Source organism: Indicator indicator, chromosome 12 (genome assembly GCF_027791375.1).
Source record: "Indicator indicator isolate 239-I01 chromosome 12, UM_Iind_1.1, whole genome shotgun sequence".
Taxonomy (NCBI): domain Eukaryota; kingdom Metazoa; phylum Chordata; class Aves; order Piciformes; family Indicatoridae; genus Indicator; species Indicator indicator.
In genome coordinates this window covers 8,232,938-8,258,986 of record NC_072021.1, presented here as the reverse complement: position 1 = coordinate 8,258,986, position 26,049 = coordinate 8,232,938, and the positions used below count along the sequence as shown (strand labels likewise).

Genomic DNA, 26,049 nt, shown 5'->3' with positions numbered 1-26,049 from the left:
ACAGTGACACAAATAAAACTAAAGACTTCTAACACTGGTGGCAAAGCTAAAAGAGACAAACTACCCCCATAGTTCAGATTCCAATGCCTCATAAAGGAGAGAAGATGCCTGTGCTGGTATGGAGACACATAAATAGAAGGTGTAAAAAAGGGACAAAAAGAGAGCTCTCATTTCTTGTACAAGGAGTACTAGGGGTTTTCTTTCTTCTCCTAAGTGTGTCATCACTGGAGGGGAAGGCCCAAAATATCAGATGCTTTAAAAGGAAAGATAAAGAATAATCTTGCTGATAATCAACTTCTGCTTTTCCAGAGGACCGTTGTCCGTGTTAAACACAGAGGCTGCAGATGTTGCATTTGTTACACATTTTAGAAGAGAGCACACAGCAGGTTTGCCATTCATTAAGCTGCTTTTCAGACACACATAAGCTGACAAGTCCAGTTACATTCCCTAAATATTTGCAGAAGCCTAAAACATTTCTGCTTGCATAAACTGAGTCATAAACAACAAACAAACAAAAAAAGAAAAAAAGAAAGAAAAAAAGAAAAGAAAAAAATGGAGTAAGTATTTTAGAGGAATGCCACCTAAAGAAAGTGCATCTGTGCTGCTTTGCTAAGATAAAAAAAAAAAAAATACCACAGCTACACAAACACATGAAATACTCAAGGGAAATATAAAGAACCAAAAATGAAAACAAAGGGAAACACTGGCTCCAACTGCACCCAGTCATCACAGAACAGGTAGACCATTTATGTATTCAAGCAACTGAAGACAAGGCCAACCTTTCTTAGGAAATGAGAATCCCAAAGGAAATGAAAGTGGAAATAAAATCAAGGGGAAAAAGGTATTTGGCTCTACAGCCTAAAAATTGCTTACAGCAGTGTATTCCAGCGAGGTCTCTGGGGCCTGGCTGCGCTTCAGCAGCGTTACACCATGAGCACTGGGTCAGCACTGGCACAGTTGGCTGCTTAACTGCTGAGGTAATGGATTTGCTAATTTTAGTGAGAAACCACATAAAATACAGCCACACGGCCTGATGGACAGGGAATGCTTATAGATAGTAAAAAAAAAGCAAAGCACTGAAATCAATCATTTAATTAGAAAGAAATAGAAGTGATTGAGAGACTTCAGGGAGATGGCAGCTTACCTGTCTGCACAGAACTCTGAGCAAAACCAAAGTGACCCCACCACCACACCTTAAAAAAAACGAACCACAAACAGAATGGAATCCTTTTTCTTCCAATAATGCCTTTTCTTCTTCACCAAGAATGATTTACAGGCTCTTACCAAAACCACTGTCTGGTTTTATACCATGGATAACATTAATGCTCAGAATAGTCTGGGATACAATCTGTAGTTTACTTGGCACAGGATCCCCAATGCAGCTTGCAGAGGCTTGCTTCACAGCTCTCTACAGCATCCCCTTGCAAACAAAATCTTCGTATGTACCCTCCTGTAATAAAAAATTCCTATTCTATTTAGTCCTACTTTAATTTTCTCCCCCTACACCTCCAGGTTACCTTCAATTAAAAAAAAAAAAAGGCCAGGAAAAAAAAAAAGGCAGCTGACATTTTTATGGCCCTATATGTGCAGAAACCCCACCATAGAAGACTAGCTAAGTAGTGGTAACTTCTGAAATGGCCACCAAATAGTAGTCTATGAAAGAAAGTAAAATTTTTCTTTACAGAAAGTTAATTGCCACTTCCAAATGGAGAGACTAAATCCTACCTGCAGGCTGACTACAGATACCTGCTTGGCGCATTCTCCGTGCAGGGATGCTACTAAAACAAATTTCAGCTGATTTATCTCATCAAGTATTTTTGCCACAACGCTGTGAGTTTGTTCCAGTGTAGCAGAATGTAGAACTTCATCAACTCTGACACCCTTTTGACTGAGACAGAACGGCTTCAGCATTCAGAGATGAGGCTCCTATAATCCTGTGCAATGTCCGTAAGTCCAGGGTAAACAGTAAGTGGGAATTTTTAACTATTGTAAACAAACAAAGAACATAAATGACCCTAACCTACAAGACTCTGCATCTTTCAAAAAGTAAAAGAGAAGCAGCTGATAGATTGAAATAAGATCTTGAGATTGCTGCAGAGCTTGATACCAGATTAGTCTATAAATTACAGTCAGGTCTGAGCTGCTTCCCCTTGGGGCAATGCCATCATTCCCTCTGCCTTGAGCTGCCTCTAGTGCTCATGTGGGCATGCTGGAAGCCAGATAAACGGCTAAAAGGACTGAAAAACAACCCTCAGAAGGAGCAGTTTCCAGCTGGATCTACAAGCTGAACTAACTCCTCACATATCTGCCTGATCATTAGAAGGTGTGGGAAAGCTGCTGTCAGGAGTGCAAAGGAAGACCATTCTGTTACACAACAGCATAAGCCTCTATCAGCTAAAGTAACAGGAAATCACAGCAAGGCAGCACAGAGGAGGTTTGAAAACCCTCTTATCATTATGAAAATGCCTACAACCAAGATCTGGCACCAAAGCACCTCAACAACATATACAATTATACAAGTAAATGCATTGTCAAAAGCCATTATTGGCTTTCTTGTAATTCCTTTAGGGAGGAAATATCCATTAAGAAAGAAATGAGGAAGAGAAGTTATGCAAGTACTGAGCAATTTGAGTTTGCATTAAAAATTATTATTGTATCACATATTTCATCTGTGTCATTTCAGTCTATCATCTGAATTTTCAGTCAGCACAAAAATGGTTCCTTCACATCAACTGTTTGCATTCAAAATAACATAAAAGAACAGAAGAATTAAATCAAAGGTCCACAAATACCACAGCTCACCTGGAACCAATGATAGATTCCTAAGGAACAGCACCAGAAGAGGGAAAGTCTGAATGACATTTCCTAGATGAACCTCCAGCTAATGCTGGGGACATCAGAACTGGAGGCAGTATTGGAGGAGGGGTTTCAGCAGCGCAGTCATGGGGCAGAATCCCCTCTCTTACCCTGGCCACACTCCTCTTGATGGAGCCCAGGATAAGGTTTGCCATATCATGACACAAGGTCCTTGGTGAGTTGTGGGTTGTGCTGATTCCTTGCACGTTTTCATCATCCACACTTTTGAAGAGTAGGATCCTCTTTGCATAAACTTGGTCTGCATTCTCTTACTCAAATGTGCATAAGCCTAGTTTTGATTCCAGTGGATCCCAGTGACCATGTAATTTAAATCACACCCTGGAACTGCCCTCTTGCCAGCATGTGACTTTCTTCCCAAATCCCGTATTTTGCAGTGCAGAATGGAAAGGTTTTTTCCCAACAGTTCCATGAACAGGAATATTTCACCTTTGAATTGCTGAACATTGTGGAACAAAGTAGGAAAAATACATTTCGGTGCATTTTTAAATTAAATATTCAGAACTTTACACAAACGTCACTAGACCAAACAGATGCAGAGGCAATCCTGCTTCAGGTAAACGACATATTAGCATGAACAATCATAAAAAATGCTTAAGAGCAAGAAGGTCATTTAATGAAAAAGCAGAAACGTTCCCATATGTTTTATGAAGTATTCTTTCCCCTTTAAATGAGCACATTCAGATTGAGTCGCTGGCTTTGTTTCAGAGAAACCCCATCTGTACACTGCATCGCTTACAGGCACATCTCAGTCATGCAATAGCTATGTCACAGCTCATATATCAAATAACAATCACATTCAAGGCCACACAACCTTACATACCCCCAGTCTTCCATTCTATTGAAAGGAATCCTAGGAGAGCTCTTATTGCACCTCGCTGCTGCTGTCGCACGACTTTTTTTGGGAAACAGAGTCCACAACTGGAATATCAAACAGTTCTTCACACAGATGAGAATGATCTGAAGGACAACTCCATTGCACTGATACGTTCTGGAAGTCTTGCTTTTATTAGTAACAAAAGAAACAGGTGTGGAACTAGGAGTATAAAAATAGTAGCACTGCACAGCCTTCTGTTGCACCGTGGATAAAACACAGGCGATGCACAGGAGGCTTGAGGAATTCATCTGACACATTCAGATTCCAAGGCTAATAAAGCTGATTGTCCACAGCAAGGACAGAAAGTGATGAAGTTGTTATTTTACCTCATCAAAGGGTTTCAGTGCCAGACCCAATGACAAGAATAACTGATAATGCAAAAGGCTTCTAGCCACAGGCAGGGGAGTCCACAGACATTAACTTCTGTGGCAAAGAAACAGCATCGACAGCTACGTCAGAGGGCTTGGGACTATAAATGCATAGGGAAGAAATATGTCAGCAGAAGACGTTCAATTATATTCAAATCAATGAGAGCAAAACACTGAAACTGCAAAGGAGATGAATGGATGTGACAGATAAACAAAGAAATTGTTACTCTGCACAGAGGGAACTCTTCTTGCCTTGCAGCAAACAAGAATTTCAAGGGAAAAGTAGAGAAAACCTCACCCAAAATAATTAACACACAGATGCTCATGCCATTTTGAAAGCCTAAGAACAAAGCCACCTGGTGCAATAAAACAGTCTCCAGCTCACCCTGGAAGTATTTGTACAGTAGATGGGTTCCAGAAAAGGTTGAGCAATATTATAGAAACCTTAATGACAATCTTCATAACTCAGACCAGCTTCAGAATGTAACAGGGAGGGAAATACATAAATTACTTCTCTAAAAAATCATTCACTGTACTTGTACATGTGCTTCAAGGTATTGTTATAAAGTCTGCAGCTTTCTTTTCCTACAGCCCAGTTTGCTCATCAAATGCTCCCACAGCAAACGCAGTGTCTGAGTGAATGCCTGATAGAAAACATTAGAAGAAATAAAAGTAAAAATCTTTTCCAGTGAACGCTCTGGACTGTGTTTCATCTCACAACCATCTCTGTGGACTCCTCGGTGCTTCCTGCAACACTCTAATACCTGATCACCAGCTCCCTTCTGGTGATCATTGTCCCCACCAGTGTTTAAGTTATAACAGCTTTTTACTGACATCATTAAAAGAAATTCCCATGAACGTCTCTCTTCAAACTCAGACAAATCATTCCAATGAAGGCAGGAAAGGGACTGGAAGGCCATGAGATATAGTAGGACTGAGATCTTGACAATAGCTGGGTACAGGACTATTCCCTTTTTCAGCCATTTTATTTTCCTGTATTTAGGGAATATTCTGTACCTGCAAAGACAGAACTTCAAGCCTTTGTGCAAATTTACAGGAGGCAAAGTTTACGAATTAAGTAAGTGGTTGCTCTTATTGCTGACTGTGGCAAGATACTACCTTGGTGATGAGCATAAATCTGCTGGCAAGCTGTGTTTCATCGATAACATCTGGGATACTGCAACATATGAACAGATAGCAGCATAAAAAGTGATCCCACTGGGAAAGTAGCCTGGACACAAAGTACACATCAAAGCAAGTTTTATAAAAAGCTCTCTTGAAAGACAGAAGATCAAGTGCTTAGCACTTTGCTGATCACAACCACCTCATCTGAGCCCAATGGATGGAACACAGAGCTAACTGATGAAACCAGGAGCTGTGAGAGCTAGAGCAAGATGCAATCATGTGAGCTTTCAACAGCACTGCAAATGCTGTTCTGCCTCAAAGCTTTGCTTTAAAGCTTACAGTCAGTGTAAAAAGAGCAGACATAAATATCTGTGGACTCCTAGGACCTCAGAAGTGATCTGGTTTGTTGGCACAGACAGGATGGGTTCAGATGCAATATCCTAACACCAAGCCCAGAGCAGTGCAGCCCACCCTCCTGACCTGCACGTTATCTTCATCAGAACACAACTTCACAGCACTGGAAAAGCTGCTGAATGCACACACAAACTGTGCTCCAGAAGCTAGGTGGGACTCTGAAAGGATCTGCATAGAGATTAACTATAAAAGATAGCTAACAGGGACCTGAGACTGTGCACCCTACAGTCCTAAACTTGGCATTTACTGCCAAGAGCGCACCAAGCACAGGGACACAGCTCCTCACAATAGCAAAAGACTCAGCTAGAGGCTTCCAGCAGTCCCTTCCAATTTGAATTTTCTGATGACCCTGATCTTTTGCCAGAGGCAATGAAGTATTTTCCTCCTGCTCTTCTCAAAAGCACTCTTTAGTAATTGGTACCGTGACTGGAGTCAATACTTTTGTTGCAAGACTTTCTGCATGCATCTTTCTCTTAAAACACAGGCACCAAAAAGTCACCATGGCTTTGGCCTTCATGCTTCCTTCTTCTATCAGCAAACACTAAACGCTTCCAGGTTCACTCAATATTTGACAATTTCTCAGGGCCCTCCCCCAGAAAAGAGTATTTCCTGCTGTTATCCCTGAAGCTTTCATTGGCTGCTCTGAGCTTTTCTCAGAAATTTTCCAGTTTCTGTTATTCAGCAGATTCACAGAATGACTCAGCTTGGAAGGAACCTCAGAGATCACCTCCTCCAACCTCCCTCCAACCATGGGCAGGGAGACCTCTCACCTAAACTCAGCTGCTCAAGGCCTCATCCAGCCTGACCTTCTACGCCCTCAGGGAGGAGGCAGCCACAACCTCCCTGGGCAGCCTCTGCCAGAGTCTCACCACCCTTGAACTGAAGAACTGCTTCCTCAGTTCCAGTCTAACCCTGCTTCCCCTCAGCTTCAAACCATTCCCCCTTGGCCTGTCTCTAGACACCCTTGTGAATAGTCCCTCTGCAGCCTTCCTGTAGGATCCCTTCAGCTATCGGAAGCAGCTCTAAGATCCCCCTGGAGTCTCCTCTTGTTCTTCCCCTGTCTTCTTGTCATAACACTGAATTGCAGTAGCTTAGTCTCAAACACGCTCTACAGCTCTTAGAAAAGAAGCCATCACTTCAAGCTCGCTGGAGAGTTTTTCACCTGATGCATTACCTGGTAGCTGGAAGGCGGCAGAAGGGCAGCCTAAGGGCAGCCTACCTGCCTGCTGTCCAAACACCCTTCTTAACAGGACAAGAAATAACATCAAGCTACCAGCTGAGCACACAAAACAGGTGCTCTCAGTCACAGCTTCCATGGCTCTTTGTGCAAATAAACTCCAGACTGGAGGAAGGGCACTATTTATAGCTCCCAGCTTAAGTGTCCTGCTTTTGGGAGCCCACCTACATAACCAACAAGAGTTCACTGTTAATGTCACCAACCAGACTGAAATGAGCTCTCCTGCAATTCTGAAACCAAATTCACCTTCAGAAGCTTACATCCACTGATGGATATCTAGAGATTTCATCTGTATTTGTGTTCCTTTCCCAACCCACAGCTTTTTTCAGCTTTTCTTTCTCTCTCTGACTGTGTACACACTAAGCACACATCGACCTGGACCACAACAGACATTTCAGAAGTCTCAAGTGGATTTTTCAGTACATTAGATCCTTTAGCACAACATTACAAAGCAGAGTTAAGCTTGTTTGAATGCCTCCCACTATTCTTTCACCAGAATGCTGTGCTTCTCACAGTTTATTAGTATGTAATTAGACCAGAAAAGAAGGCAGATATAATTACTAGTTACCATGCATACTACACATGTTAGTTCCTCATTTCAGGCCACTGCAGACCCATTGCTTCAGACATAAGATTTATTAAGAAGATCCTCAATGCTGATTAATCCTAGAATGGTTTAGGCTGGAAGGGACCTCAGAGATCATCTTCTCCAACCTCCCCATCATGGGCAGGGACACCTCTCAACTAGACTCAGCACTCAAGGCCTCATCCAACCTGGCCTTGAACACCCCCAGGCAGGAGGCAGCCACAACCTCCCTGGGCAGCCTGTTCCAGAGTCTCACCACCCTTGAACCGAATAACTTCTTCCTAAGATCCAGCCTAACCCTGCTCTCCCTCAGCTTCCAATGGGCAACTACTCTTGCTGTGAAGAGCTTCTTTCTAAGATCAAGCCTAAACTTCCCCCTGCACAGCTTGAGACTGTGTCTTCTTGTTCTGTTGCTGGTTGCCTGAGATAAGAGACGGTGTCAGTGTGAGCTGAAATTCCACCCCCCTCACACCAGCAAATTAAAAAGAGTTTCAAACCATCACAGTGACCAACCCCCACCTAGCTGCAACTTCCCTTCAGGTAGTTGTAGACAACAATGAGGTCTCCTGAGGTCTCCCCTGAACCTCCTCTTCTCCAGGCTAAACACCCCCAGCTCCCTCAGCCTCTCCTCACAGGGCTGTGCTCCAGACCCCTCACCAGCTTTGTTCCCTTCTCTGGACATGTTTGAGCAACTCAACATCCTTCTTGAACTGAGGAGCCCAGAATTGAACACAGGACTCAAGATATGGCCTAACCAGTGCTGAGTACAGAGGCAGAACGACTTCCCTGCTCCTTCTGGCCACACTATTCCTGATACAGGACATGTCTCAAGTCCTTACTGAGGAGAATACACTCTCACACTTTGATCTGCAACAGAAAGTTTCAGTGAAGCTCTACAAAACGAATGCCAAGAGTGGCCACATTCTGTGGAATAGAGATTAAACACCAATAAGCTGCAAGGAAGTGATTAGAGCTTAACAACCTGCGTTACCACTGAGCTTGGCAACGTTGTGATTGTGCTGGGTTTGGTGTTTTGGGCTTTGGTGGCAGGGGAGCAGGTAGAAGGAAAAAAAAAAAAAGAAAAAAAAAAGGCAGTTTTAAAGCCAGGGGTATTAGAAAGGCAAGTTGCTTATTTCAGTCTTTTTCCTAAGTGGTAAAAGAAGTATGCAGCAGCTCCACAACCCCTTTTTTATACGTACACCTGGGAAGAACAACTGAATCCTGTTACTTTTCTCAGTGCTACCCTGATGTGGTCGAGACCAGATGTTTAAACGTTACAACATGTACATTTTCTTCTCTTCTTCCAAGGCACAAGCAAAAATAAGAGGAATATTTGACTTCACTCCACAAGAGACCTATTTAATAGTTTGGCGGTTATGTAAGGAAAGGTAGCTTGGCTAAGTCAATGTTGACGACATACAGAACGACATGATCCTAATGAGTTGGAAAATATTGGCTCTCAGGAGATTCCACCAGATGCTACTGCGCTGAGAACGCTACTGTATTATTGAATTTCATTTTTATGAGGTAAAATTTATTATTCAACCATTAAGGTATCCCACATGAAATCTTGCATAAAATAGTTTTACAGTTACTTGCTGGAAAGGAGATTTTTGTTTTAACTTTAAGACATCATTTACATGGGGGATTCAAATGCCTGTTTGATCACCTTCAATAGAGAAACCTAAGGTCTGCAAGCAATTTCCCCCCCCCCATAATACCAGATTAATGGAACTGAACTGTCAACAAAATAATGAACTACCTGAACGGGATGAGGAAAAAGTGGTAGCCAGTTCCATTTTTCCTGAGTAAACTAAAGCCATGTGTGACTGTGTATATGTTTGCTTGGCAAGCTGAAAGGGTTAGAAATTGAGTGCTTCAGGTACCTAACAGCAAATAATGAAAAATATACAGTCCAATTAACTCCACAGGATTAACTATGCTCAGCCTTAAAGAGATCTTAACTGGCACACTTCTTTTGCAATGTTTTGCAGACTTGTTTTGGTAACAAAAGAGTCTAATAAGAACTGTCTCGAGCTAAGGAAGGCACAATATTTAGACATATTTACAATAAATAGCCAGTGTAAGAACCACAGCATCCTCCTTGAAATTCTTATTCTGCCTATCCCACACAAGAACTGAGCTCAGTCAGCTCACTCACATTTATTTACAGGCAGTTTTAGGATAACAGATCTTACTACCACACATGACAAAGACATACTCGAAGTACCACAGACACATCATTACTACCTTCTGTCAGAAACCAAACACACACAACTTGCTTTTTAGACCTCAAAACTTATTTTTTTTTTCACCCAGCTTGCCTTTGGACAAGTACATCAAAAGAGAAACTCTAGGACTATCTGCTGAAGACAGTAAGTCTAATAACCAACAAACTATGAAATACTTGAGGAAAGTTTGGGTTTCTTTTATCCTAGTAGAAAAAGGTTTCTGGAGAGTAGGGGGAGAAAGGTAGGTGGAAGACAGAAGAGTGTCAATCTTCATGCTGTTTTCACCTGCTGGTATTCCATTAATCCATCCCCAACAAGAATTTGTAGAGGGAAGAGCTCAAGTTTGTTCTGAATTCCTACATCACCTTCCTTCAAAAATAACTTAGGCTGAAGTTATTTCTGCTCCAGCATGAAGCCATAGGACAGAACTCTAGATACTAGCTATAAATTTGTCTCCTGTGTTTGCGGAAATGTGCAGAGCTCCCTTTTTAAACTACCTCCAGAGAAAGTCTTCCATTAGTTTCCCAGCAGACAGGTTCCCAAAGAGGCCTTCATACCTTGTGAGACACTCCACAGCATGTCAAAGGACCAGCAGTCAGATGTTCTGTGATGTTCCCTTTTCCTCCTGCAACTCCTCTATCTGTACTTGTCATCCTCCTAGATTTTCTTTCTTAACTTTTACTGCTTATCTGCTTTAACTCTTTCTACCTGCTTCTCCTGGTCTTCCCCTGCACCTCTCTCCTCTTTTTTATTAGCTGATCACCTTTTGCTTTTTCCTTCCGTTGTGTTTTTCCTTCCCCCACAATTCACCTGTTGTTCTTTCCTCTACCACATCTCTTAGTCCATGTTATAAGCACAGTCTCAGTGATGCAGTTTTAAAACTGGAGGAGATGGCTGTGTTGGGAAAAGCATAACTAGGGACCATAATTCCTGCTAAAAGAGAAGATACAAAGATATAAAGGGTAAAGGTTCAAGTAATACTGGATCAATACAGTACAGAGGCACATCACTCGCTTGCAAAAAGCACCTGGCAGTGGTAACACAACTACAACAGTTCTGCAGGAGGGCAGAGTTTGTTCCCAAAGGACAAACCAGCATGGTGTTGTACTGTGTTATCAAGAAGGACCACAAGCCTGTGATCCAGATGGTAGGCAGGCAGACTTGCTAGAAATCATTGGATAATGGCAAACCATTAAAAAACTTGAAAACATACTACAGGAGTCCTTTCTTCTCTTGAGAATAATGTCATGTCTGCTCAGGGCAGGTTTATTTCACAGGTGGATAAGAATCTAGAGAGAGAAAGAGACTATCTGCTTGTCCTGTTGTATTTCTAACCCGCTAGTAAGATGGCTTTTAGAATCTTGAAAACAAAGGCAGGCAAGGACCCAAGGAACATTCCTCAGCTGCTGGTTTATGTTGGAGAAATGAAGCTGAACGTTAGTGAAAGAATATCAGTGATTTAACAGACACGCATGGCCTACCAAAACGTTCCTGACTGACTATGTTATCCTCAGAGTTACTTCACAGAAGAAGAAAAAGAAGAGGGAAAAACAAAAAAAGGCAGCTGAAATCCCAGCTTCTCTGTGCCATTCCAGTCAGGCTTTGTCAGAAGCTCAGGGATGGAGATGTTGCTGTTACAGTAGAAGGGAGCTGACCCTAAGCATGGGGATGTTTTTTCAACATAGCTAATTAGAGTGAATTTTCCACAAAGGCATTCCAACACAAGGTAGCAGACCTAGACAATCAAGCAAGCTAAGAATTAAGACAAAAGGATAGACAGCAATCAATTCATAGCCTTGAACTCAAAGTTGCCTTCATCCAGTTCATGTGGAGTATCACTGCAGAAGTTTAACATTGACCAGGCCAATCACTAAGCTGTGAACAAGAGGAGATCAAACCAAGTGTGCTGCACTGTTTGTTTGCTTTATTGTAAATGCTTCCAGTGTGGGCTCCAGATTGCTATTCTGCAGCTGTATGGTTAGCAGAGTTGTGTCACAGTTCACTGAAGGACTGAAACATGTTAAATGATGGCTAGTTTGGAACTGTGCAAAGCCTAAAACCACCTGAAATGTGGCTGACTGTATTTTCACATTTCTCTGAGGTACGAATGGGAAACCTGCTCCCTTCAGAAGAACCAGCACATGGAAACAAAACCTCACAAGCTCATCCTTGGTGAATCACACAGAATCAAAGAATGAAGAGAAGCAATGACTTTTGGGTGAGAAGGAAAAAACTAAGCACTTAAAACAGGTTACAGACCTGAAAATACAGCAGCACTTTTGCACCATCAGATCAACACAGATTTAACTGTAAAAAACAACATGACTGGAAGAAGGAAAATAGGACTGAGAAAAGCAGGGCTGGTAAAGACTTCCAGTGATATTCTGATCTGCCATTCTGCTTCAAGTCATTATTTACTGCATCTGAATCAGTCTCCTAACATGTTCTCCATGACTAGTAATGATGGAGATTCCAAGAGACCTTGATTATTCTTGTTATCACAGTGGATACACAGTAACAGGTCTACAGTACTCTAATCTGTACTTAAAAACAGATCAGTAAAGTATTTTTTCTTCTTCTGGATGACCTTTATGCATTTGAAGACTATGGTCAACTGGTAAACTGGTCAAAACCCATACCTTACTCCCCTGATCCATGGATGCTTTGCAAAAGAACGGCAGGTAACCAATTTTATTAGTTATATCATCATCACTAAGGCTTGCAGATCTTAGCAGTTCCACAACACTTAAGCAACATTTATTTATGAAACTGGACGAGAAACATCTGCAGTCCTTTAAAATCAAAACCAATGTATGCCATTGATTAATAAAGCCTTTAAATGATCCAGCTTCACCTGTGTGAATGATTTCAAGTTACAACACGGCACCATGCAAGGTAGCAAGGGTGGATGTTTCACATGAGGGAGGCATGGAAAAAATATCCTGTATGGGAAAATTAAATGCATCCAGAAATTGGTGCCAGGGAGTGAAACTCAGTGGCTTACCTTACATCCTGGAGCTATAAATACCCATGCACACACAAAAACCATTCTGTCTGTTAACTACTACAGGTAAAAACCTGGATTTAAAGGATCTAACTGTATGCACATTCCTCAGCAGTGTCCTGCACCGTAAGAAATACTGAACCCAAAGAATCCCACTTACTTACCTGAAGTTTGGAAGACCTCATGCAGTAGAGCTTCATTCACCACCACAGAACTGAAACTTCCAGCAGGATGACACCAGCTCTGATAAATGGTTTGAAGCAGAAGGGTTTGAGCTCTGGTTGCTTGGACTGCCAAATGAGGCAGCTCAAATATGCATTCGGTCAGGGGGACGTGAGCTCGCTTGGCCCTTTTCAAAAGAATCAAGGAAAAAAAAGAAGGAAAATCATTATTGTGGTGCATAAAAAAAAATGTCAGAACCTACTCACTGAACAGCACATTCTAGGCAGTTAAGTTTGCAAGACTGGAGCTTTGTCTGTCACATTACTTCTTGTGAGATTCCACTTATACTGAAATTCACCCTAAATATGACTTCCATTACATGATTTAACTTTACACCTCCCTCCAGAACATGAGAGAAAAAAAACCACACCAACATTTAATCTAATTAACTCCTTTCACAGTATTTCATAAAAGCATTTCCAAGTGCTCCCACCAAAGTAAGAGCAACTCATAAGATTGGGCTGTTAGTTAAAAACACAGAAAATAAAACCTGTTAAGAACTTTGACTTTTTGAAAATTTGATTCCAAAGCTTACAGTGAATCACCAAATGGGATTTGTGCAGTGATCAAGGAAATCATACAGACAATACCCACACAACAAAATACAAAGCGGCCCACATTCCAGATTTCCTCTCACGTTCCATATTGGGCAGGCAGAGCTCATTAAGTAATTCCAGTAACATTGCATTTTACTTTATAATCATGGAAGAGGAAAAGATAGGAGCAGGATCAGGAGGACAGTGCAAGGTAAAGGACATTCTGGTTGGAAGCAAAATGCTCAGGGACTATATAGACCACTACCAAAAACATCACAGAATGTTAGGGGTTGGAAGGGACTTCCAGAGATCATCCAGTCCAACCCCCCTGCCAAAGCAGCAGCACCCAGGGCAGGTCACACAGGAACACATCCAGGAGAGCTTTGAATGTGTCCAGAGAAGGAGATTCCACAACCTCTCTGGGCAACCTGCTCCAGGGCTCTGGCACCCTCACTGTAAAGTGTCTCCTCATGTTGAGGGGGAACCTCCTCTGCTCCAGTTTGTGCCCATTGTTCCTTGTCTTACCACTGGGCATCACTCAAAAGAGACCATCACCTTCATCCTGACACCCACCCCTCAGATATTTACAGAGGTTAATAAGCTCCTACAGGGACAGGCTGAGAGAGTTGGAGCTGTTCAGCCTGGAGAAAAGAATGCCCTGGTGAGACCTTAGAGCAGCCTTCCAGAACCTGAAAGAGGCTACAAGTAAGCCAGGAAGGGACTTTTGACAAGGGCCTATAGTGACAGGATGAGAGGGAATGGATCGAAGCTTGAGGAAGGAGGATTTAGCCTGGAGATTAGGAAGAAATTCTTTCCAGTGAGGGTGATGTGACACTGGAACAGGTTGCCCAGGGAGGCTGTGGATGCCTCCGCCCTGGAGGTGTTCAAGGCCAGATGGGATGAGGCCTTGAGCAACCTGGGCTAGTGGAAGGTGTCCTTGTCCACAGCAGGGGGCTGGCACTAGATGATCTTCAAGGCCCCTTCCAATCCAAGCCATTCTACAAAAGGAGTGGAAAAGCTTTTCCTCTCGAAGCCTGACTATTCACTTAATACACATCACAGCTACTGCACTGAACTATGCTGAACTTAACACTAAAGTTTCACATAAAATATTCCCTTATGGCTAATAACAGTGTATGAATTTCTTTATTTTCTTAAAGAATATGCAAATTCTACTAGATTGTGCTTTAACAATCCCACAGGAATAAATTCTACTGGTCCTTTTCAGACAACTTTGGGGAATGGGAAGTAGAAGGAAATAAATCCTTTTTTTATAGGCTGGAGGGGGGGAAAGTATCAGACCATGTGTGCAGCAAATGCTGCTTAGAGGAAATTTTAACTGGGCCTGGCTAGTGATGAAAGCACATTTATAATTCAGGATTTATTATAATAGTTTTGAAACACAAATAATGCATTTAAAAGAACTCAGAATACAAGTTTGCTACCAAACTGCACCTGTTAATACAGAAAATCCATCATTAATAAGGTACTGAGCCATATTTAACCAAGTTTTATGACCCCAGAGATACATTCAGGCAACAAATGAAAACACAAGAAGAAATAGCTTTTTTTTTTTTCAGCAAACCAATCTGTGTTGCTATATTGTATCATTAAATTTGTGTCAAGCAACTGAATGTGACTTCATATCAAAACTCATCACCGTATCAAACCAGCTCTGGCACACGGCTGGAATCTAAACCCCCTGTTGAAACTGCACTTAAACTGGAACAACAATAGAAGTCATTATTGCTCAAATCTTTACTCTCAAAGAGTTAAGATGCAGTTTCTGAACATATGTTCATTTAACCAAGCAGGTTAAAAACCTACCAATTCCAACACTCTTCTCCAGGGGAAAATAAATCCTAATGTAACTAGCAGGATAGGCTACTCATTAAAGCTCAGCTTGGCCAAGTTCCAGGGTAAATTGAAGGAAATATGAACAAGCAAGTCTTGCTGTGTAGTGGCATGGAGTGAAAATGAATCTGTCCTAATTAAATGATTTTTAAATGCACTTTGGTTGTACCCAGTTTGCTGACAAACTGTAATGCAGACTTGCTGAAATATTTGGATAAATCTGGCATAGCATTAAAGAAAATAATTCTCTTCACTGCCCTTGAATGAAAGCATAAATTGGTCCTTATTATCCACCATGCACAGGCACCCATATATCCAATCCATGCAAGTTCACAGGCCTGCTATGAAATATTTGCAGTTTGTAGACTTTAGGAACAGCAACTCATTCTTTTAAAATCAACACCTCCAAGTGATTGAAAGGATACAGTGGTGAACAGCTGGGTCCAGAGGTTTATATAAAGTCCCCAACTGCAAAGCTGCAAAAGGCTTCCAGAAATTTAATTTTTGTTATTACTCATATCCTGTACAGTAAAATACCATGAGTTCATTTTTTCCAAAATAACAAAGCCAGGAACCTGCTACTAGAACCCAGCAACTGTGCCTTAGGAGAACCTGAATGTAATTGAAATGCCTGAATAATTTCACTCAGCAAGTGCAAGCCTTTCCACTTAGGCTAAAAGAAATGGCATGATGGCTTTGACAGGAGCAAATGCTTCACCTACAGTCCTACCACAAATCCATATTTCTATTTCATCTCACCTTTCATCTCAACTTTAAATGACTATTTTGATCCTTTGTCTTAACTTTTAAGCAACTATTATTGGGTAAGGGAAATAATGTCTGCTACTTAATGACTAACACCAAAGGTCTGAAGGGAGGGCACAGGGAGAAGAAGAAAGGAAGGAAGTTAACCACTACAGTCTTTGGATTGTTATTTTTTAGAATGCAAGATTGAAGTCACTACTTCTCAAAATAAAAAAGCCCTATCATGTGTCTGCATATGCTAACACTATCTTTAGTCTTCAGACAGTTATTTGTGCTAGAGGAGCAAGCTAATTATCATCAGCAAAACAATAATTAAACTTGTTTTGGAACACTTCATTCTGAAAACATCTCCAAGACCTCTTCTGTAGGATTCACTACAGGCTGCCTGAAATGTCATCATTTACACAGGTGCATTTTCAACAGCTGCAGCTGCCCTTGCCTCTTATTTGTAGGAAACACTGTTAATAATAAAATTTATTACAAGGAGAAAACGATGATTTTCAGGATTTACTGACTTCTGACAAATAAAAAAAGTTAATTTTTTCCTTTCTGAAAATTCTAGATGTTGGATTAGAAGGGAACAGCACCATCACTTCATAACTGACTTCTGGAGAGTTATCTTTTTAACATCAGAGGAAAGGGAAGGAAGGAGGGAGGCAGGCAGAAAGGGAGGGAGGGAGGCAGGCAGAAAGGGAGGGAGGGAGGCAGGCAGAAGGGAGGGAGGGAGGCAGAGGGGAGGGAGGCAGGCAGAAAGGGAGGGAGGGAGGCAGGCAGAAAGGGAGGGAGGGAGGCAGGCAGAAAGGGAGGGAGGGAGGCAGGCACCCCAGAAGCCAATTCTGGTATCCTTTAAGACAGAAGTTACAGCATCAAAAGGAAGCTGCTGGAAGGGGGAAGGGCATTTTGCTTTTCCCATTACCACAAAAACCTTTAATATAGCAACAGAGGGATCAAGGGTATCATCACCAGCAAGGACAGGAATGGACAGGGTGCCTTAATGATTCCCAGGTACACACTGCAGAACTGCAGAGTTACAATTATTATACTGTGGCCTCATTAATTAGCAACCTCAAAAGAATTTTAAAGGATATCAGAAGCTATATTTAAAGCAAAACATGAAATCTCAGTACATGCAAAATACTTTTTACTTCAAAGGCTACAATTATTGTTCGATCCAAATTAGGCACCTTAAGTCCCGACTCTGCCATTAGCTTTACACTTCCCTTCCTCAAAACCAACCACCTTTGAGGCAGTCACATGGATATAGGGGGTTGTGTTCAGGTTTGGGCTCTTCACTGTGAGTCTCAAAAGCTTCACATGTGCCAGGGAGTCTTTAAGACCAACAAAGTTAGTACCTATGTGCTATGAAGAAGAGATTCATAAAATGGCTCAGGCTGGAAGAGACCTCAGAGATCATCTCCTCCAACCTCCCCACCCCAGGGACACCTCTCATCAAGACTCAGCTGCTCAAAGCCTCATCCAGCCAGGCACTGAACACCCCAGGAAGCAGGCAGCCACAACCTCCCTGGACAGCCTGTTCCAGAGCCTCCACCACCCTCAGACTGAAGAACCAGTCTAACCCTGCTCTGCCTCAGCTTCAAACCATTCCCCCTTGTCCTGTCTCTAGACACCCTCAGGAAAAGTCCTTCTGCAGCCTTCCTGTAGGAGCTCTTCAGGCATTGGAAGGCAGCTCTAAGGTCCCCCCAGAGTCTTCTCCAGAAGAGGGATCACTAGGAAACTATACTGGGTGTCCTAACGCATGGAAGTGATTTTTTTTTCTTCAAGTTATTATTTTGCCAACTACAAATTTCTAAAGCAGTGCTCTTGATCCTACCAACTCCCATGACCCTGTCTTAAAGAGAAGATGCAAAGGAAAAAAACAAAAAGCAACTACGACACCGAAGTACCTTTCTTCAAAATCCCTTGAGCAGGGCTGGCTAGCAGGGGACACCACAGCTGGCCTCCATGTCCTTCAGTTTCAAGATGCAAGTTTCAAGCAAGTTTTGTCCTTATTTGCCAACTGAAGAAGGCCAAGCACAGGCTCCAGTGAAGGTCTGCAGCTGTGCACAGTGTTTACCTCTTACTCAAGCCCTGCCACCCTCAGGCCACAGCAGCTGCCACTTTCTCAAACAATGCTGAAGGGACTAAGTATGCCAGAAGCTGTCCCAAAGTCTGAAACCTGACAATATCCTTCCGAGTTAAAGGGTTTTACCCCCCACTTCTTTTGGGAGTGGAAGGGAAAGTGAGAAGTAGGCATGTGGGTATGAACTGAGGCACAAGAGACTACTAAGCCTCAGGACCAAAAACTGGTTCCTGGGATGTTTTATTTAGTAGCATATGTCACAGAATCACAAACTGTATTCCTCTTTGGGATTGACAGCTACACTTAGAGGAGCAAAAGTACAAAAAAAGCACCAAATCCCAGCACAATTCTGGAGAAACAAAGGACAAACACTGCATGTGAAACTGCCAGCAGTGGATCCTTCTGGCCAGGGTTGACACAGGTCAAGTCTCATAACTGAGAATATCACCAAAAATCCTAAACACACATTTCCTTCAGACAGTGGAAACACTGAGTGAGAGAAACACTTCCTAAACACATCCAATATATAGTAAGGATTCAAATTTTCATTCATACTTATGCTGCATACCAGCACTTGAGCTCTAAGACAGTGAAGTTTTTTGTTACGTTTCACCAGTCTCAAGTCAAGCAAAATGTGGCTTTAACACTGAAAATCCTGCACATAAATACTATTTGCTTGTTTCTGGTACAAATGCCAGCCCATACTGATGGCAACAGTTACCACAGCCAGCATAAAGTATTTCCCATGTGCAATCACTTTCCCTGGACAGACATTAGTTAATAGGCTTAATTTACTTTCACTGAAGAGCCTTGACAATTAATTAGGCCAAATAACCACACTGAAAACACTGCAGATGACCACCTTTTCCTGTTGACTCTGCTGAATTCCCTCCTCATGGACAATACTGAGAAAGACAACTGCTTCCAATTGACATTGATTGAAAGTGCACTATTCACAGATTTGTCGAATGCTGCCTGCCACATCTGCTGAGAAGCAGTAATGTTAGATCTGCACTTGATTTAAAATAAAAATAATTAAACTAGAGGTTTCCAACTAAAGTTAATTTGTAGTCACACTAATCAAGCTGCAGGTCATGTACTCAGAATGCAAACCCTCTCTTGGACAGAGGGTTCTTGGTAAGCAACACCTGCTCCTTCCAGAAGAGTACAGCTGAGAAGGGCCCCAAAGTGTTCAGGCTGATACTTCATGTATGATCATGGGAACATAGAATGCACTGGGCTGAAAGGGATATCCAAAGGTCATCTAGTCTAACCCCCCCTGCAGTCAGCAGGGAGATCCCCAACTAGATCAGGTTGCTCAAAGTCTCATCAAACCTGACCTTAAATGTCTCAAGGGCAGGACCTCCACCACCTACCTCCCTAGGCAACCCGTTCAAATGTTTCACCACCCTCACTGTAAAAGGCTTCTTCCCAATGTCCAACTAATATCACCGCAGATTAGAAAATATCCCCCCACAAGTTCCTTAAGCATCTTCAGCCCTCTAGGGAAGCATAGCCCACTTTAACTTTTACAATAACCAACATGTTAAACTGTGTCATCAATGAAAATAATCAGACTCTTGGCAAAACCAAGCATCAAATCACCCTGCATTACTGCAGGCCACATTGACCTACCTGCTCTTCAAACACGAAGATGCGCAGTCAACCAAACTTCCGAAAATGCCAAATTTACTGCCCCCAAGGGCATGCTGAAAGCAGCTACCAATAAATTTGAGAAAATCTGATGTAGGGTTCTGCTCTTTGATGCATTTGCTGGGCAACAGCAGAGAAGAACACAAAGCTGAAGCAATTCCAGCATGCTTCCTAGACTGACTGTTCACATCTGAGGCAATTCTACCCAAGAGAAGAACTGCTCCTCTCTGCTTTTGCACAGCCCCTATCACTGGCACATCTCCATAGCTCAAACACACTTCCACACGTGCTAGCTCTTGCTCACTTGGTGCTGCTGTGGCTGAAACCCTCTCCCGCCCCATGCGCTGATGGCATCTGCTCCGGCATGCAACCTCAGAGCTTTTCTGCTCCAAAGGATACCCTGAATTTTCATCTGGCAGTTCTGTCCAATTACTGACATAAAGTAATAGTCACAACTGAAGGCTACAAAATGAGTTTCATCTGTCTTCAACCTGTTTCTGCTTCTGACCCAGGAAACGAGCGTGGCCCTGGACTGCCCACGTGAAACACAATCCAGCCCCGGTCTCAACTGACATGGCTCTTGATTTGCTGTGACTAGTCAATAAAACAGGCTGCCAAAGCCAAGACTCACGTGTCAATTTATTGGAAAACCTCCTAGGTTTATGATCTAATGCTCATAGGCCCTGCATATCTGGCTCTGCATTGCCTGCCAGCAGGGTCCACTTGCCTCTTAGTAGCACAACTGCACTGAACCATGTGATAATTGCATCCCAGGACTCTCCAACTCATCTGCTCTGATTCTAGTTCTGGTCATGGTAGTTGGGTTATGGTTGGACTCGATGACCTTAGAGGTCTTTTCCAGCTTTAGTGATTCTATGAAAGTCAAAACAGGGCAAGAAAACACAAAATGCTGATCCTCATGTTGCTGGCACAGCCACTTTGTCAGTGTCATTGTATAACAGTTAGCCAAAAGGAGGTCATGCCCTAAGGTGCCAACCTAATGTATGTGAGAACTGCTCTAGAGACACAGGAAATATTTACCTATACAGTTAAATCTGTGCTGAAATACTGCCAACAGCTCTATTATAGAAACATTCTTCAGGATTCGTAGAAACAAAGCCTCCATAAAATACACACAAATATTCCATGGGAGCATCTCTGCACCCAGATTTCTTTAGTGATGCTTCAGTACTGTGAGAACACAGTAATAAAGTAACTAGGTCAGGACTGTCACAAACCCACAAGAGAAAGCAAGTGACAACGTGTCTCTGGGCAGCTGAGATCTGACTGACAGCAGAGCAAGCTTTACATTTTCACCAGCTTTTGTCAGTAATTATCAGCTCTTCAACAGAAGAATTCAAGGAAAGAGACACTGGAAACAAATCAAATCTCATGTTGTCAAGAATTCCTCCTCATTATATGCCCCTTCCCTGGAGGTGTTCATGGCCAGGTTGGATGAGGCCTTGAGCAACCTGGGCTAGTGGAAGGTGTCCCTGCCCATGGCAGGGGGGTTGGAACTGACTGATCCTTAAGGTCCTTTGCCATCTAAACCATTCTATGAATGAGAAACTGCTTGACAAAGTTTAATATACTGCCTATGTTTAAGATTAAGTTTAATCCCTAAGACTGGCAGAAAACAGTTCAAAAGAAAATTGAAAAATTTGTATCCTTTGAGTGTCTCAAAGAGTTATTTGTTTAGCAGTAGCCATCCAGGTATCCCTGCCATTCCTTCTAGGCTTTTAACCATCTTCTGCTAATTCTCAGCTGTTCTTAGAGATCCTCCTGAAAGCTGCTTTACAGTCTGGCATGCAACACTACATCAAGTAGCTGTAAACTATTGACATCAACATTGTCTTTTGCATCTTGTTATGCTTGACAAAAAACAAAAGCCCAGATGTTTTTATTTGCACAGAAAGTACTTAAAAGATGTCCAAGGCTTAGTTATGCAGGCAGCTTGAGCACATTTGTAAGAAGAAAGTGTATTAACTGCAATTAGAGCAGACATCAATCCATTAGGTGAATGAAACTGTGCTTTTGGAGCATTTATGGCCATTTATTGGAAGTCACTGGGCTGATACTGTTGACATTTTATCTGTTCAAACAGGCTACCAATGTTTATTGAGCCAGCTTCAAAAAGTAACCATTCCCACAGTATTTGATACACATTTGAGAGTTTCACACTGAAGCAGGAAAAAAAAAAAAGGTATTCTACTGATTTATGTCAGAAATCAAGTTGAGATTTTCACTGCTAACTCAAACCACACTACCTGGGGGATTCCATAACAGTCCATAAAATGTCTTTGTTTTTAAAAGCTAGGGTCTGTTGCAGATATTTTCTAGGAAGAAATACCAGAACACATGTAGCATCAGATGTGTGGACTTGAAGAAACTCTGGAATGTGAAATCTAAAAAAAAAAAAATCCAAATAAAGCAGGTGGGATAATTTGGCACGGGGCGGGGAGTGGGGGGAAAGGACTGAATTTAGCTTTAATGACATTACCAGGTTATCCTAGCAGGCTAATTCTCACTCACTGCATGACTTCAATGAGGCTCTCAGTCCTCATGCTGACTTCGATTTAGCTCAAGTGCTATTTGATGTGTTTCACCTGGACTTTTATTCACTTCAAACTACACTTCATTTAACCAGCCTGCTGCTCTACTCATTTGGTCTTCTACTTTATTACCCACAAATTGGAGTTGCTTAGTTTGGGTAAATTTTTGGAATAAAGTCATTTTATATAATTGTTTCACACTTTTAATAAATAAGTAAGCTTTAGAGAGGTATCAGATCATAGAAAAAAAAGTGAGCAGGCTACTAAAAGGATTTTAAAATACACCAGACCATGGCAAGCATTGTTCCTAAAAGATAAAAATCAATTCTGAGAGATGATTTCTATTTTAAGGCAGAACCATTCCCTTTTCTTCACTCCCAAAAACTACTGCATGTATTTTTCTATGTTATTAGCCTTCAATACTCTGTTTTCCAGCTGGGCACACATCATAATATTTTTGAAAGGGAGAGAGAGAATAAGCCAGCAAGCATGAGAGAGGAGGATGTGAGCACGAGCCTGGGCACACATGAGATGGAGCACAATGATGAGGGGGATTCTGCCTCTTTGCTCTGCTCTGATGAGACCCCACCCCAAATACTGCATCCAGTTATGGTGTCCCCAGCACAGGCAGGACACAGAGCTGTCGGAGTGAGTCCAGGGGAGGGCCACAACTTCCACAGGCCTATTCCAGAGTCTCACCACCCTCAGACTGAAGAGCTTCTTTCTAAGATTCAGTCTAAGCCTGCTCTCCCTCACCTTCAAACCATTCCCCCTTATCCTGTCTCTAGACACCCTTAGGAAAGTCCCCCTGCAGCCTTCCTGTAGCATCCTTGTAGGTATTGGAAGGCAGCTGTAAGGTCCCCCAGAGTCTTCTCTACTCCAGGCTGAAAAACCCCAGCTCCCTCAGTCTATCCCCACAGCAGAGGTGCTCCATCTTTATGTAGGATTCTTGGCAGGCATTTAGTCATAAAATAGCTCCACAGACAGCTACTGCTCAAAAAATTAGTGTCCTGGCCAAAGTATTGGCAAAACACATTTCCTTGAAAATTGTTTTTATAAGTACAATTTAGTAATAAAAACTACTACATGAGGACATTTATGATACAAAATCTAACCTGTAGAGGCAAATTTCAATTTTAGTAGCGAATTTCCATGGAATTAAAGGTAATAAATAAAAGCAATTATATAGCTTACACAGCAGTGTTTTCAGAACCAAAGTGTTTGCACTTAAAAACTTAAGTACTACAAACAGCTTACTACCTGATTGCTATATTAAAACACTTTCAACCATAATGAGTAACAGAAATAAAATCCTTACGTGGATTTGGGCTGCTCTGGGATTAATTTTTCGCCCCCCACATTTGTTGCTTTTTATTTGGTTGAGTTTAACAAAGATGATGTTAAACAGTTACAAACATCAAGCTTGCCATCAGTGTATGACTTCAGCTTTGGCATCCACTCAAGGAGGACTGGATGGGTCACAGAATTCTTCAAGGTCTAGGAGAAAGCCCTTTACTGCAGGCCTTGTTCTCTCAATCAAGCAAGGGTCTCACTGTCTATTATCAGCCGTCCTCATGAAGAAACTTACTAATGATAATAGACTTGGGTAGGAGAACACAACAGGGGAGACAGAAACATTTAAGGATGAATCTGGAGCTTGGCAGATTAAAATCGGTCATCAGAAGTGCAGAAGTGTTTGAGCCCATTTTTTAAACACAATGCTTAATGCTCACCAATATTTGGGAAACTTGATCAGCTTGCCATAAACAGCAGTACTGAAGGAGGGGATGACTGGAACTGGGAAGCAGTACAGCCCCTTGCTGTCCAAAGAAGTCAGTGCTGCTTGAAAACCAAATATCTGAAACAAATTTAATTGGTCAAAGGGCACAATTAGATCACTTTCAAGTTACTTTTATAACATAATATACATGTTTTTAAATAGATGAAACAAATTGCCTATTGGCTTCAGAGAAGTTCTCTTTCCCCACCCCCCCAAACAAATACAATTAGATAAAGCTACTTAAAAAACTCTCAATAGCAATAAATACAAAAATATTTCCTTGACTCAAGAAGTGCTAACTGTGCTGTTCCATTTTTCACAAAGCTGAAATAATTTATCAGCTAAAATATATTATTCTGTATCCTTTCCATCTGCAGATTGCACCCTGCCTTTCATATAACATAAAATCGCTTGCTGTAATTACAACAACATTGGCCTAAAAAAGTGGTATTTAAAGAAATGAGAAGCTTCACTTCAAAGCCTCTTTTTTTTCCCATTAACAGAAGCATCTATAGAAAAATTCATCACAACTATTCTTTATGACTTCTCCCTGGTCAAAATGGAAAACAAAGCACACATTGTTGGCTCATGTCCAGCTTCTCACCCACCAGCATCCCCAAGTCCCTTGCTGCAGGGCTGCTTTCAATCTCATCGTTTCCCAGCCCGGACTGATATCGAGAGTTGCCCCAACCTAGGTATAGGACCCTGTGCATTGCCTTATTGAACCTCACGAGATCTCCAGACCTCTTTTACCTTCAGATAGCAGTGTGAGTAGCAGTAATGCAGCAGGTTGTCAGAAGGGTGGCTGAGACTGCTGACCACATGCACCAGCTGCTCTGCATACATGGGCACCGAGTGCTCCAGGTTAACCTTATCCACCAAAATTCGGATGGAAGGTAGAGGCCGCAGGGGCTGGAAGCTTGCAGCATTTAGCAGCCCACTGAAGTTCTAGAGGAGAGGGGAACAACATGCAGTTACTACATGATAGATGTCTTCTCTACCATATTTACATAATCTTCCCTCCACACACACACAAGCAAACCCACATGTAAGGAGCTGCTCACAGATACCATTCGAGTTCACAAACCTCCACAAAATCATTTCTTCAGAGTTTAAAATTCATGTAGCAACCTTTTATCCAGGTGCCCAGGTGCTGGCATTGGAAGCTGAGGGATGGTCTGTGTGAGGAAATGCCTTATGCCAGGCACAGCAGGTGCCAAGTGGTGCCAGCCACTGTTGCAATGCCAGCCACAGGGCAGCACCCAGCTGAGCCCTTCAGCCAAGCAGGTGGCAATTCGGTGGAAACATTTAAGAAACAGCAAAAATGCCACACAGGCTGAGCAGGCTCTGGGACAAAAAGTGAAAAAGAGCAAGGTCAGAGAAGGAGGAGGCACTCAGGCACCAGCACAGAGATTCCTCTTCAGCTTGTGGAACAGCCATGCACACTGCAGCCCATGGAGAACCCCACACTGGAGCAGGTGGACAGACCCTGAAGGACACTGCAGCCTTGTGAACAGCCCAGGCTGCAGCTCATTCTCCCTCAAGGACTGAAGCCTGTGGGAAGGAGTCACACTGGAGCAGGGGAAAAGCGTGGAGGAAGAGGGAGCAGCAGAGATCAACTGTTACGGACTGACTGCAACTCTCTGCTTCTCATCCCCCTGTGTTGTGGGGTGAGACTAGAGGGGCTCGGGCAAGGAGGGAGCGAGGGCGCAGGGAAAAAGGTGGGATGGGAGAAAGGTCTTATTTTGATTCTTGTCTTGGTTTTTCACTATTCAAATCTACTTTAATTATCAATAAATTAAATTAATCACCCCCAAGTTAAGCCTGTTTTGGTCATACTGATAAGTGGTGATCTCCCCCTCTTTCATCCTGACCCATTCTTTCCCCCTTT

At 42.4% G+C, this 26,049-nt stretch overlaps 1 protein-coding gene across 2 annotated transcripts in view; it reads right to left on the bottom strand.

Annotated features, from left to right (window-relative positions):
• Nucleotides 1-26,049, bottom strand: part of VPS13B (vacuolar protein sorting 13 homolog B) — a 316,612-nt gene that overhangs the window by 250,369 nt on the left and 40,194 nt on the right. For both annotated transcript variants that reach the window (XM_054385615.1, XM_054385616.1), the window contains exons 14-16: nucleotides 24,912-25,106; nucleotides 24,112-24,236; nucleotides 12,881-13,065 (exon numbers count right to left, since the gene is read on the bottom strand). In XM_054385615.1, coding sequence (XP_054241590.1) covers nucleotides 12,881-13,065; nucleotides 24,112-24,236; nucleotides 24,912-25,106 — 505 coding nt within the window. The remainder of the gene's footprint in view (nucleotides 1-12,880; nucleotides 13,066-24,111; nucleotides 24,237-24,911; nucleotides 25,107-26,049) is intronic.